General features: G+C 36.7%; 2 protein-coding genes across 3 annotated transcripts in view; both read left to right on the forward strand.

The window, feature by feature from the left end:
• Positions 1 to 17473, forward strand: part of LOC138306865 (splicing factor 3A subunit 1-like) — a 242814-nt gene that overhangs the window by 179920 nt on the left and 45421 nt on the right. The gene's annotated exons all lie outside the window — the stretch shown is intronic.
• Positions 1 to 17473, forward strand: part of LOC138306860 (deoxyribodipyrimidine photo-lyase-like) — a 247001-nt gene that overhangs the window by 9961 nt on the left and 219567 nt on the right. For both annotated transcript variants that reach the window (XM_069247365.1, XM_069247364.1), the window contains exons 3-7: positions 1615 to 1760; positions 4562 to 4744; positions 6059 to 6217; positions 8740 to 8938; positions 13948 to 14100. In XM_069247365.1, coding sequence (XP_069103466.1) covers positions 1615 to 1760; positions 4562 to 4744; positions 6059 to 6217; positions 8740 to 8938; positions 13948 to 14100 — 840 coding nt within the window. The remainder of the gene's footprint in view (positions 1 to 1614; positions 1761 to 4561; positions 4745 to 6058; positions 6218 to 8739; positions 8939 to 13947; positions 14101 to 17473) is intronic.

Consider the following 17473-nt stretch of genomic DNA (forward strand, 5'->3'; position numbering starts at 1 on the left):
CCCCAGGGGTAAATTTCCCTGTCGTTACATCCTCAATACTCCAGAGGTTGGTACACTATCGTTATATCCTTAATACCACAGGGGTAACTTTCCCTGTCGTTACATCCTCAATACTCCAGAGGTTGGTACACTGTCATTATATCATCAATTCCCCAGGGGTAACTTTCCCTGTCGATACATCCTCAATACTCCAGAGGTTGGTACACTGTCGTTATATCCTCAATTCCACAGGGGTAACTTTCCCTGTCATTACATTCTGAATACTCCAGAGGTTGGTACACTGTCGTTATATCCTCAATTCCCTAGGGGTAACTTTCCCTGTCATTACATCCTCAATACTCCAGAGGTTGGTACTCTGTCGTTATATCCTCAATTCCACAGGGGTAACTTTCCCTGTCGTTACATTCTCAATACTCCAGAGGTTGGTACACTGTCGTTATATCCTCAATTCCCCAGGGGTAAATTTTCCTGTCATTACATCCTCAATACTCCAGAGGTTGGTACACTGTCGTTATATCCTCAATTCCCCAGGGGTAACTTTCCCAGTCGTTACATTCTCAATACTCCAGAGGTTGGTACACTGTCATTATATCCTCAATTCACCAGGGGTAACTTTCCCTGTCATTACATCCTCAATACTCCAGAGGTTGGTACACTGTCGTTATATCCTCAATTCCCCAGGGGTAACTTTCCCTGTCATTACATCCTCAATACTCCAGAGGTTGGTACACTGTCATTATATCCTCAATTCACCTTTGGTAACTTTCCCTGTCATTACATCCTCAATACCCTAGGGGTATACCTTTCATTGTCATTACATCCTCAATACTCCAGAGGTTGGTACACTGTAGTTATATCCTCAATTCCCTAGGGGTAACTTTCCCTGTTGTTACATCCTCAATACTCCAGAGGTTGGTACACTGTCGTTATATCCTCAATTCTCCAGGGGTAACTTTCCCTGTTGTTACATTCGCAATACTCCAGAGGTTGGTACACTGTAGTTATATCCTGAATTCCCCAGGGGTAACTTTCCCTGTCGTTACATCCTCAATACTCCTGAGGTTGGTACACTGTCGTTATATCCTCAATTCCACAGGGGTAACTTTCCCTGTTGTTACATTCTCAATACTCCAGAGGTTGGTACACTGTCGTTATATCCTCAATTCCCCTGGGGTAACTTTCCCTGTCATTACATCCACAATACACCAGAGGTTGGTACACTGTCATTATATCCTCAATTCCCCAGGGGTAACTTTCCCTGTCATTACATTCTCAATACTCCAGAGGTTGGTACACTGTCATTATATCCTCAATTCCCCAGGGGTAACTTTTCCTGTCATTACATCCTCAATACTCCAGAGATTGGTACATTATCATTATATCCTCAATTCCCCAGGGGTAAATTTCCCAGTCGTTACATCCTCAATACTCCAGAGGTTGGTACGCTGTTGTTATATCCACCCATGGACTATAAATCTCACTGTGAAAAAAACCCTTGTGGATATTGTAATGCAACCTTGATAATAATTGGATGTACCATGCATGTATGTATCCATGATAATTAATGTTAATTGGATTAATCACATGTTGTTAACCTGAATGACTTCGTTTCAGATAACTGGGCTATGCTGTATGCTCAACGATTGGCACTTAAACTAAAAGTCCCCCTAGTGGTGTGCTTCTGTCTGGTACCAAAATTCCTGGAGGCCACAATACGACACTACGGCTTCATGATAAAGGGACTGATGAAGGTCGAACAGGTAATACATTAGTTTGTATGTGGTCAGAAGGTCAAACAGGTATAACATTAATTTGTATGTGGCCAGGTGGTCAAACAGGTTACATTAATCTGTATGTGGTCAGGAGGTCAAACAGGTAATACATTAATCTGTATGTGGTCAGGAGGTCAAACAGGTAATATATGTGGTCAGGAGGTCAAACAGGTAACATTAATCTGTATGTGGTCAGGTGGTCAAACAGGTAATACATTAATCTGTATGTGGTCAGGAGGTCAAACAGGTAATACATCAATCTGTATGTGGTCAGGTGGTCAAACAGGTAACATTAATCTGTATGTGATCAGGTGGTCAAACAGGTAACATTAATCTGTATGTTGTTAGGTGGTCAAACAGGTAAGATTATCTGTATGTGGTCAGGAGGTCAAACAGGTAATACATTAATCTCTATGTGGAAAGGAGGTCAGTCAGGTAATACATTAATCTGTATGTGGTCAGGAGGTCAAACAGGTAATACATTAATCTCTATGTGGAAAGGAGGTCAGTCAGGTAATACATTAATCTCTATGTGGAAAGGAGGTCAGTCAGGTAATACATTAATCTGTATGTGGTCAGGAGGTCAAACAGGTAATACATTAATCTGTATGTGGACAGGAGGTCAAACAGGTAATACATTAATCTGTATGTGGACAGGAGGTCAAACAGGTAATACATTAATCTGTATGTGGTCAGGAGGTCAAACAGGTAATACATTAATCTGTATGTGGTCAGGAGGTCAAACAGGTAAACATTAATCTGTATGTGGTCAGGAGGTCAAACAGGTAATATATTAATCTGTATGTGGTCAGGAGGTAAAACAGGTAACATTAATCTGTATGTGGCCAGGTGGTCAAACAGGTAGCATTAATCTGTATGTGGCCAGGTGGTCAAACAGGTAGCATTAATCTGTATGTGGTCAGGTGGTCAAACAGGTAATACATTAATCTGTATGTGGTCAGGAGGTCAAACAGGTAATACATTAATCTGTATGTGGTCAGGAGGTCAAACAGGTAATACATTAATCTGTATGTGGTCAGGTGGTCAAACAGGAAGCATTAATCTGTATGTGGAGAGGAGGTCAAACAGGTAATACATTAATCTGTATGTGGTCAGTTGGTCAAACAGGTAACTTAACTGTATGTGGTCAGGAGGTCAAACAGGTAATACATTAATCTGTATGTGGTCAGGAGGTCAAACAGGTAATACATTAATCTGTATGTGGTCAGGAGGTCAAACAGGTAATACATTAATCTGTATGTGGACAGGAGGTCAAACAGGTAATACATTAATCTGTATGTGTATGTGGTCAGGTGGTCAAACAGGTAATACATTAATCTGTATGTGGTCAGGTGGTCAAACAGGTAATACATTAATCTGTATGTGGTCAGGAGGTCAAACAGGTAATACATTAATCTGTATGTGGTCAGGAGGTCAAACAGGTAACATTAATCTGTATGTGGTCAGGAGGTAAAACAGGTAACATTAATCTGTATGTGGCCAGGTGGTCAAACAGGTAGCATTAATCTGTATGTGGCCAGGTGGTCAAACAGGTAGCATTAATCTGTATGTGGTCAGGTGGTCAAACAGGTAATACATTAATCTGTATGTGGTCAGGAGGTCAACAGGTAATACATTAATCTGTATCTGGTCAGGTGGTCAAACAAGTAGCATTAACCTGTATGTGGAGAGGAGGTCAAACAGGGAATACATTAATCTGTATGTGGTCAGTTGATCAAACAGGTAACCTTAATCTGTATGTGGTCAGGTGGTTAAACAGGTAACAATAATCTGTATGTGGTCAGGAGGTCAAACAGGTAATACATTAATCTGTATGTGGTCAGGAGGTCAAACAGGTAATACATTAAGCTGTATGTGGTCAGGAGGTCAAACAGGTAATACATTAATCTGTATGTGGACAGGAGGTAAAACAGGTAACATTAATCTGTATGTGGTCAGGTGGTCAAACAGGTAACATTAATCTGTATGTGGTCAGGTGGTCAAACAGGTAATTCACTAATTTGTATGTAGTCAGGTGGTCAAACAGGTAATACATTAATCTGTATGTGGTCAGGAGGTAAAACACGTAACATTAATCTGTATGTGGTCAGGTGGTCAAACAGGTAATACATTAATCTGTATGTGGTCAGGTTGTCAAACAGATATATATATTGACTACCATGGATGCTTCCCTTTTGTAGGAATGTCGTTCCCATGATATTGACTTCCACATATGCTTTCATTTTGTAGGAATGTCGTTCCCTTGACATTGACTTTCACATATGCTTTACTTTTGTAGGAATGTCGTTCCCTTGACATTGACTTCCACATATGCTTTACTTTTGTAGGAATGTCGTTCCCTTGATATTGACTTCCACATATGCTTTCCTTTTGTAGGAATGTCTTTCCCTTGATATTGACTTCCACATATGATTTACTTTTGTAAGAATGTTGTTCCCTTGATATTGACTTCCACATATGCTTTACTTTTGTAGGAATGTCGTTCCCATGATATTGACTTCCACATATGCTTTACTTTTGTAGGAATGTCGTTCCCATGATATTGACTTCCACATATGCTTTACTTTTGTAGGAATGTCGTTCCCATGATATTGACTTCCACATATGCTTTCATTTTGTAGGAATGTTGTTCCCTTGACATTGACTTTCACATATGCTTTACTTTTGTAGGAATGTCGTTCCCTTGACATTGACTTCCACATATGCTTTACTTTTGTAAGAATGTCGTTCCCTTGATATTGAATTCCACATATGCTTTCATTTTGTAGGAATGTCGTTCCCTTGATATTGACTTCCATTTACTACAAGGCTATGCCATGGATGTCTTGCCCAGTTTTGTTGAACAGAATGACATTGGAGGGGTGGTGACAGATTTCTCGCCCTTAAGGACTCCGACAAGCTGGGTTAGCGATGTCAAAGAAAAACTCCCAAAAAGCGTACCATTTTGTCAGGTAATTTATAAGACAAAAGCTTAAGGGAAAAAGATCAACAAATAAGCAGTTAAATAATATTAGAATAACGTTTACTCAAAAAAAGAGTAATTAGAACTGATCATTATACATTTTTAGCCCACCATCATCAGATGGTGGGCTATTCAAATCGCCTTTCGTCCGTCGTCCGTCGTCCGTCCGTCCGTCCGTCCGTCCTCCGTCCTTCCGTCCGTCCGTCCGTCCGTTAACAATTCTTGTTACCGCTAATTCTCAGAAAGTGCTGAAGGGATCTTTCTCAAATTTCATATGTAGGTTCCCCTAGGACTCTAGTTGTGCATATTGCATTTTGGGACCGATCGGTCAACAAGATGGCCGACAGGCGGCCATCTTGGATTTTGATAGTTAAAGTTTGTTACCGCTATTTCTCAAAAAGTGCTGAAGGGATCTTTCTCAAATTTTATGTACAGGTTTCCCTAGGACTCTAGTTGTGCATAGTGCATTTTGGGACTGATCGGTCAACAAGATGGCCGACAGGCAGCCATCTTGGATTTTGATAGTTAAAGTTTGTTACCGCTATTTCTCAAAAAGTACTGCAGGGATCTTTCTCAAATTTCATATATAGGTTCCCCTAGGGCCCTAGTTGTGCATATTGCATTTTGGGACCGATCGGTCAACAATATTGGATTTTGATTGTTAAAGTTTGTCACCACTATTTCTCAGAAAGTACTGAAGGGATCTTTCTCAAATTTTATGTGTAGGTTCCCCTTGTACCCTAGTTGTGCATAGTACCTTTTAGGACTGATGCATAATGCCTTTCAGGACTGATCGGTAAACAAGATGGCCAACCGGCCGCCATCTTAGATTTCATTGTTAAGTTTGTTACCACTATTTCTTAGAAAGTACTATAGCGATCTGTCTCAAATTTTATATGTCATGTGTTTGAAAAAGTTTGAAAAGCAGGGAAAAGATCCCTCTTTCCATTGTCAGACATAGATCTTTCTTTGGTGGGTGCCAAGATCCCTCTGGGATCTCTTGTATTTAGCACTGAACTATAAATATACTTACCATAGTTGTGCAGCCATTTAAATTATTGATAAACTATGTATTTTACATTGTTAAAACAGTACAAATGTATCTTTTAACAAAGTTTGGGTTTCTTAGCCTTTTTCATTATACTTGTTGTAAGTTTGTAAGTAGGGACTGTAAATTGGGTTATATGTGTGATAAAGTTTTAGAGTAAGATTTGTTTGATTTGTTTGTATTATAAAGTTAAACAATAACAAAAAAAGTCTTCGTTTAAACAGACTTTTTAACTCCTATATTGGATATTTTCAGGTTGATGCACATAATATTGTGCCCTGCTGGGAAGCGTCAGCGAAGTTGGAATATGGTGCCCGAACCATCAGAAACAAGATCCACAATCAACTGTCCGGTTTTCTCACGGAGTTTCCACCAGTGTGTAAACACCCACACAAACCAAACTCTAATTCAAAAGTATGTCAAATGTACGACAAAACAAAATAGAAATATTTTAGAATTATTCTCTTCACATTTTACCAGTTTTGGATTTACCTGTATATTTCTTGAAAAGTTAGTCTCACATACATGTACTTCAAACTTTTCAGGCTAATAAGTTTCCAAAAGCTTACGGTATTAAATATAGATTTTAAAGGACAATTCAGTCAGGCTAATTCTGTTGCATAACCACGAAGCAAAATATGGCATAAATATTTTGTTCTATGTTCCTTATGAAATATATAAACATAAAATATTGACAAATTACACGGCATGGTGAAGTATTTTAATTGATACTATTAAAATTCCAAATTGTATAGCAATGCGATTAAGTAACTATAAAATACTAATGTATACTGTACCCACACCTGAGTCAGTGTCACATAAGTTAAACAAATGCAATACATAACCACCGAGGAGTTGATAAATGTGTTTTTGGACAGGAGCATGCACCTAATTAACAATTAAAAGATTGTTAGATTGCATTTATTGGAGATATAAATGCAATCTGGGTGGCAGATAAATAGAATAGCGCCCGTTACGGCGCTTTGAATATTTATCTGCCACCCAGATCACAGGGACATGGCACGAAAATTTTTAACCAATAGTATACATATATATATTATAGTATCAAGGGTATGAACTCGGCGGTCGAGAAAAACGGACCTATTTTTTAAAACCGTGATTGTTTTAATAAATGGGCTTTATACAACATTGACGGATATCTTGCCTTAAAGAGAAATAATTTATCTTTCCATGGAGTGCTTGATGAACAAAATTGGCCAAGTATTGACGAAGTTATGGCTTGATGAATCGGGAAATTTACGAAAAATATGCTAGGTAGACATTTCCCTGTCCGGTCGAAATGTCGTCTCGGCTCTAATGGGTACGTCAAAAACCAAGCCAAAATCACAAAATCAACGCTTATGGTGGTACACAGTACCCCTAACTGTGTTCATCAACAATCTCCTGTGGAGATGTCATCACCTTGGAGGTGTCATCACCCGTACTTTGTAGAAACTCCATTTAAACATCGTGTAGCTCACTTACTTTAACCGTCACCGCCATGTCCATTTTCTCTCGGAACGCTTCTCGACTTTACATATCGTGACTACATTATGCAAATTATGTTATGTTGTGCTTGTCGGTAAACTCTAGAAGCGTTCCGAAGAACAAATGAACATGGCGGTGACGGTTAAAGTAAGTGAGCTACACGATGTTTAAATGGAGTTTCTACAAAGTACGGGTCATGACACCTCCAAAGGAGATTGTTGATGAACACAGTTAGGGGTACTGTGTACCACCACAAGTGTAGATTTTGTGATTTTGGCTTGGTTTTTGAGGTGCCCATTAGAGCCGAGATGACATTTCGACCGGACAGGGAAATGTCTACCTAGCATATTTATCGTAAATTTCCCGATTCATCAAGCCATAACTTCGTCAATACTTGGCCAATTTTGTTCATCAAGCACTCAATGGAAAGATAAATTATTTCTCTTTAAGGTAAGATATCCGTCAATGTTGTATAGAACCCATTTATTAAAATAATCATGGTTTAAAATAAATAGGTCCGTTTTTCTCGACCGCCGAGTTCATACCCTTGAGACTATAATATATATATATATGTATACTGTTAGTTTAAAAAAGTTGTGCCAGGTCCCTGTGATCCAGATTGCATTTATATTTCCAATAAATGCAATCTAACAATCTTTTAATTGTTATATTTACATTTTACTTCCTAGTTCAATGTAAAACATAATTTAGATGTGAGTGAACATTTGAATTTCCCGCTTCAGACATTTAACCTCAACAGCCAAGTTCAATGTGATAAAAGATAGTCCCTTAAAAAAATTGAAAAGATAACAAAATTTCAATGTTTATCAATAGCTTTTCAGTTTACTTTCAATTATCCAGACGTTTAAAAGATTTTTTCATAAGTTTCAAAACCAAAATGGTTAATTCAACTTCAATGTCAATTTTCCCGTGCGGACTAACATGGTGTCCGTAAACAGAACTCACATTCATTTAGGTAGATATTACTACACCAAGTCTAGGCTGCATTTATTGGCTCATATGATGCAGATCACGTTTATCATTAGAGTAATGGGAGTCGCAGTGGCAAAATGCATATATTTAAGGTATACATACTACTCTACATATTACTCCACTGTTAAGGGCCAGTGTTCAGCATAAAAGACGTCCAACCACAATGTGTAATAGTCAACAGCCAGCTAGATTGTACATTTCACATGCATTTCACGAAGGTGGGCTTTTCTGGCATTTCATAGTAAAACCAACTAATTCAACTTCCATTAGAACTGGTTTGTTTCCAATATATGTGAAAATTTTAATGTACTCTTAGTCAGTCTGAATTGTCCTGTTAAATACACGCACCAATCTTTACATGTCCAACTCAGTATTTAATGGGCGAGTAGAATTAAGTATCTACAGACGAAACAACATTACCTGGTCCATCTAGTGTTTTCAGTATTTGTTAACAGCTGACTGACTGGGACAGTGTACGGAACTCTCTAACTGTGGACAATTCAGTACCGGAAGTAACGTGGGCCACGCCAGGAACCATTGGAGGACTAGCCATGCTCGAGTCCTTTTGTAACAACCGCCTCCGATTTTTCTCGTCAGACAGGAACAACCCAAACAAAAATGCTCTCAGTAACTTATCTCCATGGATACATTTTGGTATGTTAATGGAATATATATATATATTCATTTACACAAGTACTATTGATGCATTTTATCTTTAAAGAAATGGAAAACAAAGGTTTGAATGTTATAATATTTATCTACTACTTCAGGTTTTAAAGTCAGAAGTTTGAATGTTATAATGTTTATCTACTACTTCAGGTTTTAAAGTCAGAAGTTTGAATGTTATAATATTTATCTGCTACTTCAGGTTTAAAAGTCAGAAGTTTGAATGTTATAATGTTTATCTACTACTTCAGGTTTTAAAGTCGGATGTTTGAATGTTATAATGTTTATCTGCTACTTCAGGTTTTAAAGTCGGAAGTTTGAATGTTATAATGTTTATCTTCTACTTCAGGTTTTAAAGTCGGATGTTTGAATGTTATAATGTTTATCTACTACTTCAGGTTTTAAAGTCAGAAGTTTGAATGTTATAATGTTTATCTGCTACTTCAGGTTTTAAAGTCGGAAGTTTGAATGTTATAATGTTTATCTACTACTTCAAGTTTTAAAGTCAGAAGTTTGAATGTTATAATGTTTATCTACTACTTCAGGTTTTAAAGTCAGAAGTTTGAATGTTATAATGTTTATCTACTACTTCAGGTTTTAAAGTCGGATGTTTGAATGTTATAATGTTTATCTACTACTTCAGGTTTTAAAGTCAGAAGTTTGAATGTTATAATGTTTATCTGCTACTTCAGGTTTTAAAGTCGGAAGTTTGAATGTTATAATGTTTATCTACTTCTTCAGGTTTTAAAGTCGGATGTTTGAATGTTATAATGTTTATCTGCTACATCAGGTTTTAAAGTCAGAAGTTTGAATGTTATAATGTTTATCTGCTACTTCAGGTTTTAAAGTCGGAAGTTTGAATGTTATAATGTTTATCTACTACTTCAGGTTTTAAAGTCGGATGTTTGAATGTTATAATGTTTATCTGCTACTTCAGGTTTTAAAGTCAGAAGTTTGAATGTTATAATGTTTAACTGCTACTTCAGGTTTTAAAGTCAGAAGTTTGAATGTTATAATGTTTATCTTCTACATCAGGTTTTAAAGTCAGAAGTTTGAATGTTATAATGTTTATCTGCTACTTCAGGTTTTAAAGTCGGATGTTTGAATGTTATAATGTTTATCTGCTACATCAGGTTTTAAAGTCAGAAGTTTGAATGTTATAATATTTATCTACTACTTCAGGTTTTAAAGTCAGAAGTTTGAATGTTATAATGTTTATCTGCTACATCAGGTTTTAAAGTCAGAAGTTTGAATGTTATAATGTTTATCTACTACTTCAGGTTTTAAAGTCAGAAGTTTGAATGTTATAATGTTTATCTGCTACTTCAGGTTTTAAAGTCAGAAGTTTGAATGTTATAATGTTTATCTGCTATTTCAGGTTTTAAAGTCAGAAGTTTGAATGTTATAATGTTTATCTGCTACTTCAGGTTTTAAAGTCGGATGTTTGAATGTTATAATGTTTATCTACTACTTCAGGTTTTAAAGTCAGAAGTTTGAATTTTATAATGTTTATCTACTACTGTGAAATCATTTATTTTCGTTGGGTTCAATTTTTACTGAATACAAAATTTAACACTTTCGTGGGGATTTAAATTCGTGGGAAGACGTCACAGGGCATGTTTTATTTCGTCGGTAACGAGGTATGGAATATTACACACATGATCAATAAAGAAGACGTGTTACAAAATATTGTACAGTAGTGAGTAGTTTTCATTGACAATACGTACTTGTATACGTCCAGGTATGTCCAGGTGTGAGATGTTTTCATACCCACATCGGGTATACTACTGTATAGAACCTTTCCTTCTCATTATTTGACTGACTTTGAAATGGATCTGACACAATGGTTGAAAATGGGAAAGATGAAATCCTCATGTACCATTGGTCTTCCCGATCCGGCAAAAGCCAAAACTGTACATGAGGCTGTCGTAATTCAGACAGCAAATGATAGTGTTGTCGAAAATAATTTAACAACGCCAAAAAAACGAAAACGTGGTGACTACCATTAGTATAACGACGAACAACGTGCTAAAATTGCCAAATTAGCTGTTGAAGTAGGCGTCACTAAAGCAGCCAAAAAGTTTTTGGGTGAATTGGGCAGAAATGTCTCCAAAACTACAGTCAGGAGTATGAGGGACTCGTTTGTGAAATTAAAGAAAACAGGTACGGCACTTTATTAGCCCACCATCTGATGATTCTCAAATTTCTCTGATGATGGTGGGCTAATAAAGTGCCGTACCTGTTTTCTATTCAAATTGCCCTGCGTCCGTGGTCCGCCGTCCGTTGTCCGTCGTCCGTCGTCCGTCCGTAAACAATGCTTGTTATCACTATTTCTTAAAAACTGCTGCAGGGATTTTGTTCAAACTTCACATGGAGGGTCCCCTTGGTCCATATATTTGTGCCATACAGATTTTGAGGCTGATCGGAAAAACAAGATGGCCGCCAGGCAGCCATCTTTCAGTTGAAGTTTGTTATCGATATTTCTTGAGAACTACTGAAGGGATTTTGTTCAAACTTCACATGGAGGTTACCCTTGGTCCCTAGTTGTGGCATACAGATTTTGAGGCTGATCGGAAAAACAAGATGGCCGCCAGGCAGCCATCTTTGATTTTGGCAGTTGAAGTTTGTTATTGATATTTCTTGAAAACTACTGAAAGAATTTTGTTCAAACTTCACATGGAGGTTACCCTTGGTCCCTATTTGCGCCATACAGATTTTGAGGCTGATAGGAAAAACAAGATGGCCGCCAGGCGGCCATCTTGGATTTTGATAGTTAAGGTTTGATATCCCTATTTCTCAAAAAGTGCTGAAGGGATCTTTCTCAAATTTAATATATAGGTTCCCCTAGGGCCCTTGTTGTGCATATTACATTTTTGGACGAATCGGTGAAGAAGATGGCCGCTAGGCCGCCATCTTGGATTTTGATAGTTAAAGTTTGTTATTGCTATTTCTCAGAAAGTACTGAAGGGATCTGTCTCAAAATTCATATGTAGGTTCCCCTAGGGCGCTAGTTGTGCATATTGTGATTTGGGACCGATCGGTCATCAAGAGTGCTGCCAGGCAGCCATCTTGGATTTTTATATTCAAAGTTTGTTATGGCTATTTCTCAGAAAGTATTGAATGGATCTTTCTCAAATTTCACATGTAGGTTCCCCTAGGGCCCTAGTTGTGCATATTGTGATTTGGGACCGATTGATCAACAAGATGGCCGCCAAGGAGTCATCTTGGATTTTGATAGTTGCCTCTCAGAAAGTATTGAATGGATCTTTCTCAAATTTCACATGTAGGTTCCCCTAGGGCCCTAGTTGTGCATATTGTGATTTGGGAACGATTGATCAACAAGATGGCCGCCAAGGAGTCATCTTGGATTTTGATAGTTGAAGTTTGTTACCGCTATTGACCTAGCTAGGTTCTATATATAGCCCCACCCCCTCTCGGTGTAACTTCTGTAAAATGAGCAACAATTAAATTATTCTTATCATTGTTTTTAGTTTTCCCTTTGTTTTTGTTGTCCCTGCCAAAATCGCCCAGAGGCAATCCTTTATTATTGGGGGAATTAGGACAAAGATGTACAGGAATGGACAAAGAAAATTAGTGATGAGTTGATTATCAACTGGGACCAAACAGGGTGTCAACTCGTACCCGGGGGTGAATGGACAATGGAGGCGAAAGGTACAAATCAAATTTCTATTGCCGGTATTGATGACAAACGTCAAATCACACTTCTTCTGGCTATTACTAAATCTGGATCTCTTCTACCACCGCAGCTTATATACCCCGGTAAAACCGACAGGGCTACACCCAAGAATGTTGTGAAATTCCCAGAAAACTAGGATATTACAGTAACTGAATCGCACTGGAGTACTGAGGACTCAATGATACGATACATCACAAACATAATTTTGCTGTATGTAAATGACGTAAGGGACTCTCTCCCACTTGATCGTGTAGATCAAAAGGCCATCGCTATCTTTGATGTGTTCAAAGCCCATCGTACAGATTGGGTCATTTCATTACTGAAATACAATGGCATTGTGCCATTGTATGCACCCGCTTCGTGCACGGATAAACTTCAGCCGTTGGATTTAACTGTCAACCATGAATTTAAAGAGATTTTAAAATTTCGCTTTCATGACTTCTATGCAAATGAGGTAATGTGTAAACTAAACATTGTGATAGATTTAAAAACATCCACTCTCCGCCCCATACATGCCCGTTGGGTAATTGACACATTTGAACGCATGAGTGACCGTCGTGATCTTATCACAATGGGATTTAGGAAAGCTGGTTTGTGTAGCGAGTAATGACCGACCTACAGGTATGATTATTACATTTTGTAGTGTTTGTAAAGACTGAACAGTACTATCACTTTGATTCTCTTATATTTATGTACATACTTAAATATCAAATGACATGTACCAAGATTGGATTTGATAAAAAAATAAAGGACTATTAAACTGTTCAGAAGCGTCTGTTCTACTTTTTAACTTACGTAATACGTATACATACTAGCGACCACCTGTACTACAGACTGTAGTCACTTAGTGTACATTTCATGTTTGTACTTTGAAATGGATTAATTTTCGTGAGGATGTAATTTCGTTGCATAAGGCCAAACAACAAAAACGACGAAAATTAAACCCCAACGAAAATAAATGATTTCACAGTACTTCAGGTTTTAAAGTCAGAAGTTTGAATGTTAATGTTTATATATGTTAACTTGGTTGATTAAAAGTGTCTATGCAGGTTGATTAAAAGTGTCTATGCATTAGGCTAAAATTTAAGTATTACTGTTGCAAAATGTACAGTTCAGTTTAGTAAATCCACAGGGTTCGGTACATATTTCTGTCACCATATAGCCATGCAATTGTGTTTACTAAGTATCTATAGCAAGGAGCACTTATTTGACCACATTCATCTTCACAAAATTATACACTTTGAGTCCTTTTTGACATTGTCTTTGTTGTAAGTTTTATAAGTTTTTTGGTTCTTTACAGGACAAGTCTCTGTCCAGCGATGTATTTTAACAGTACGGAAATATCGCAGTAAGTCCAGTGAAGGCGTCAATGCATTTATTGAGGAAGCAGTCATCAGAAGAGAATTATCTGATAATTTCTGCTTCTACAATAAAAAGTATGATTCTGTTGAAGGTGAGTTTTATGTTTAAAATACTAGTAAGGGACTGATAGAAAAAGATCAAATCGACTAATAGAGGTTAGTAAAAGGCTAATAGAAAAAGATCAAATCGACTAATAGAGGTTAGTAAGGGGCTAATCGAAAAATATCAAATCGACTAATATAATCGTATCAAGTAGACTATCGACTTTTACCAACTCAAGATGAGTAGACTACAGTACTAACAATCTATGGTACTGTTTAACAAATCAGAAGTCAGTATTCTGTCATGTGATGTACTAACAATCTGTGGTACTGTTTAACCAATCAGAAGTCAGTATTCTGTCATGTGATGTACTAACAATCTGTGGTACTGTTTAACCAATCAGAAGTCAGTATTCTGTCATGTGATGTACTAACAATCTGTGGTACTGTTTAACCAATCAGAAGTCAGTATTCTGTCATGTGATGTATTAATGATCTATGGCATTGTTTAACTAATCAGAAGTCAGTATTCTGTCATGTGATGTACCATCCCCGATACTCCAGGGGTTCTGATCATTTACAATCTCTACACCCCTAGACAATCTCATAAAAAAACTGAAGGCAGATCAGAGGAAACAATCTGAATCACAGGCCAGCAAAAATGTTCTTTGAAGACTACAGAGAGAGACACCCAACTTCAAAGCCACACAGTCAACCACAGTGTACCATTATACGGCTCTTTTGATGTATATCAAAGGACTAAATTAGGCCACACCAATTTAAAACCTAGTTCTTCGGATTTCCCGCCCCTAAAATGGAAAAGTTACAAAATGAAATTTTAAAAAATGTACCGCCCCTATTCCAGATGCTCGGAAATCCGAAGAACGAAAGTCCGATTTTTCCCTTCCCATTTCTGGTTTTTGCTTTAGACACGCTGAAATCCTTATCACTTGAGCGCTTAAACCGATAAGAAAACGAAAGTTTAAGCGCAAAAGGGAACCAGATTAAGAAAAAACTAATGGAAAAATGGAGGGTGTTTATATTGCAATTGTGAGAACTTTTGACAGAGATGTTGTTGTTCCCTGTACTGTAAGACGTTTAAAGATTTGTTCAATTCAATAAACTCTTTAATGACTAAGATTATGAAGAATAGCGATCTATATGGTATCCGTCTAACGATATCTTACCTTTTAACATTAAAATAGGATAGTATAGTCGATAAACGGCATATTTGTCGATATTGTACTTAGTTCAGTTTGCCGAAAGCTTGATACCGGGTGAAAATCAAAGTTTGTACGGTAGGTTTCGACAAACTAGAAAAAATAATGTTGTCAGATCTTTGAATTTGGCTAGGCTTATATAACATAAAGCTACATGTACAAAAAAATGTATCTTTTGAAAAGCAAATTACATATCTCATACAAACGGACTAATATGATCTTCAATAAGCACTAACACGTTCGGGAAACAAGACTTGATTTACTGGTATACATGTGCGATAAGACATAGGCCTAACTATTTCCAGTTTTGAGAAAATGCATGGAAGTACTCTGATTCAGTTGATCAAATACTATCTTACGAAAAAGCACATGTAAGCTAGTGTCAACAACAGTATTATATCTGTGATATAGAAACTAAACATGTACATGCAGGCAAAGACCAATTATTTTCCTGTCTATTGTAGGCCTAATCAGCTGAACGTAGATCGAGGATTCAGAATAAGAGATTTTTTTCTTAGGTGTACCTACTGTACACTTGCCGTACAGGTTATATTGAGGATCCAAAAACCTGTTTTAGTTTACTTCGGATAATAAATATATATCTACGTGTATTAGATATGCAGATATCTCCTCCAAAACATACAAAGACGTACAGTTGTGTATGATGACATCAATTTTATCGACATTGTTGTGATCAAGTTGAAGTTATCAACTTCGATCGTTGTCACATAGACGCTTTTCATAGCTACAATTTTGGCGCCAAATTCAAATTTATACTTGAATATCTGCCTCAAACGACTATTGAAGCTAAGATATCTTGACGATGGAAAGATTTTGATAAAATATTTGTCTGCTAAAACAATATAAAATCATGGATTGTCTAAAGGGTAACTGAAATGGATCTTTACGCGGAATTTTCCATATTCATTTTTCAGATATTTTATCCAGGCAAAATAAAGGCTTATTTGTACCAGAAGCTTTGTATAGCATCAAATCGGTGGCATCGTGATATAAAATTGACAGTTATAAAAATTTATATTATCAGACTATTACACTTTATAATGTGGAATATATAAGATGTTCTTTATAAAAATATGACCGCTCGATTTCGGTCTAATAATATAATTGTGAAAATAGTCATTTTTTAGGGGTAGGGATATAGAAAGTCTAATTACTCAAAAATTCCGCAGTCAATTTTTTTCATATTCTTTCATCATAACCCATACCACTGTCTTATTATGTGGACAAAAAATAAAGAAAAACATATTTTTTTGTAATTAGGTATTTCATTTGAAATTCAAATACAAAATTGGCCCTTTTTAGGCCTCATTTATACGCATTCGCGTAAAAAAATCACAATTCACAAAATGTTGTTGTTTGTAATATTTCAGTCAATTACCAAGCTTTGAAAATATGTGTGTAAAATTGAATTGTGAGAAAAACAGATGGTAAAGTAGGGTTATTGAGAGTACAATATTTCCAAAACCGCACGGTCAAATTTCAAATAAAAGCCTTAATAAACAGTTTATCAACCAATCTTTCAGTGAGCAAATTTAAAGAAAATTAAACGAGGGGAAATTTTTAGGCCTAACTGTATCGAACCACCATATTTTTTGTCAATGCCAAGGCATGGCAGTCAGGTATTATTATTGTTAATAAAAGTTGAATTTATCATTATATTGGTTTTTAACCTTGTTTTCTTTAAATCTTTTTACATGAACATTGTTCAGACAACGATTTGTCTTTCAGACAAGTCAAAAGCACAGAGGCTAATGATGTTATTTATATCTTTTCTTTTGACTCGCAAAACATAAAATGCTACAACTCCCATGTAAATAAAACAGAAATATAATGGATTTAGCCTGGTGTTAATGTTTGTATATATTCTCATTTTTGATACCGCTCGCCCCATTTTTTTGGGAAAATGAAAATTTAAAAATAAAAATCAACTCTCGCCCCACTTTTTTTCCCCAAAATCCTGAAGAACTATTTTTCAAATTGGTGTGGCCTTACCTATTTTATTCTGGTGCCTCCAGTTTTACTTTGAGATAGTCCAGGGATGTAGAGATAATAAGTGATCGGAATCCCTGGAGTATCGAGGATGGTGATGTACTTATGATCCATGGTACTTTAAAACCAATCAGAAGTCAGCATTCTGTCATGTGATGTACCTATTATCCATGGTACTGTTAAAGTTGTATGG

The sequence above is a fragment of the Argopecten irradians genome, chromosome 14 (assembly GCF_041381155.1).
Source record: "Argopecten irradians isolate NY chromosome 14, Ai_NY, whole genome shotgun sequence".
NCBI classification, from domain to species: domain Eukaryota; kingdom Metazoa; phylum Mollusca; class Bivalvia; order Pectinida; family Pectinidae; genus Argopecten; species Argopecten irradians.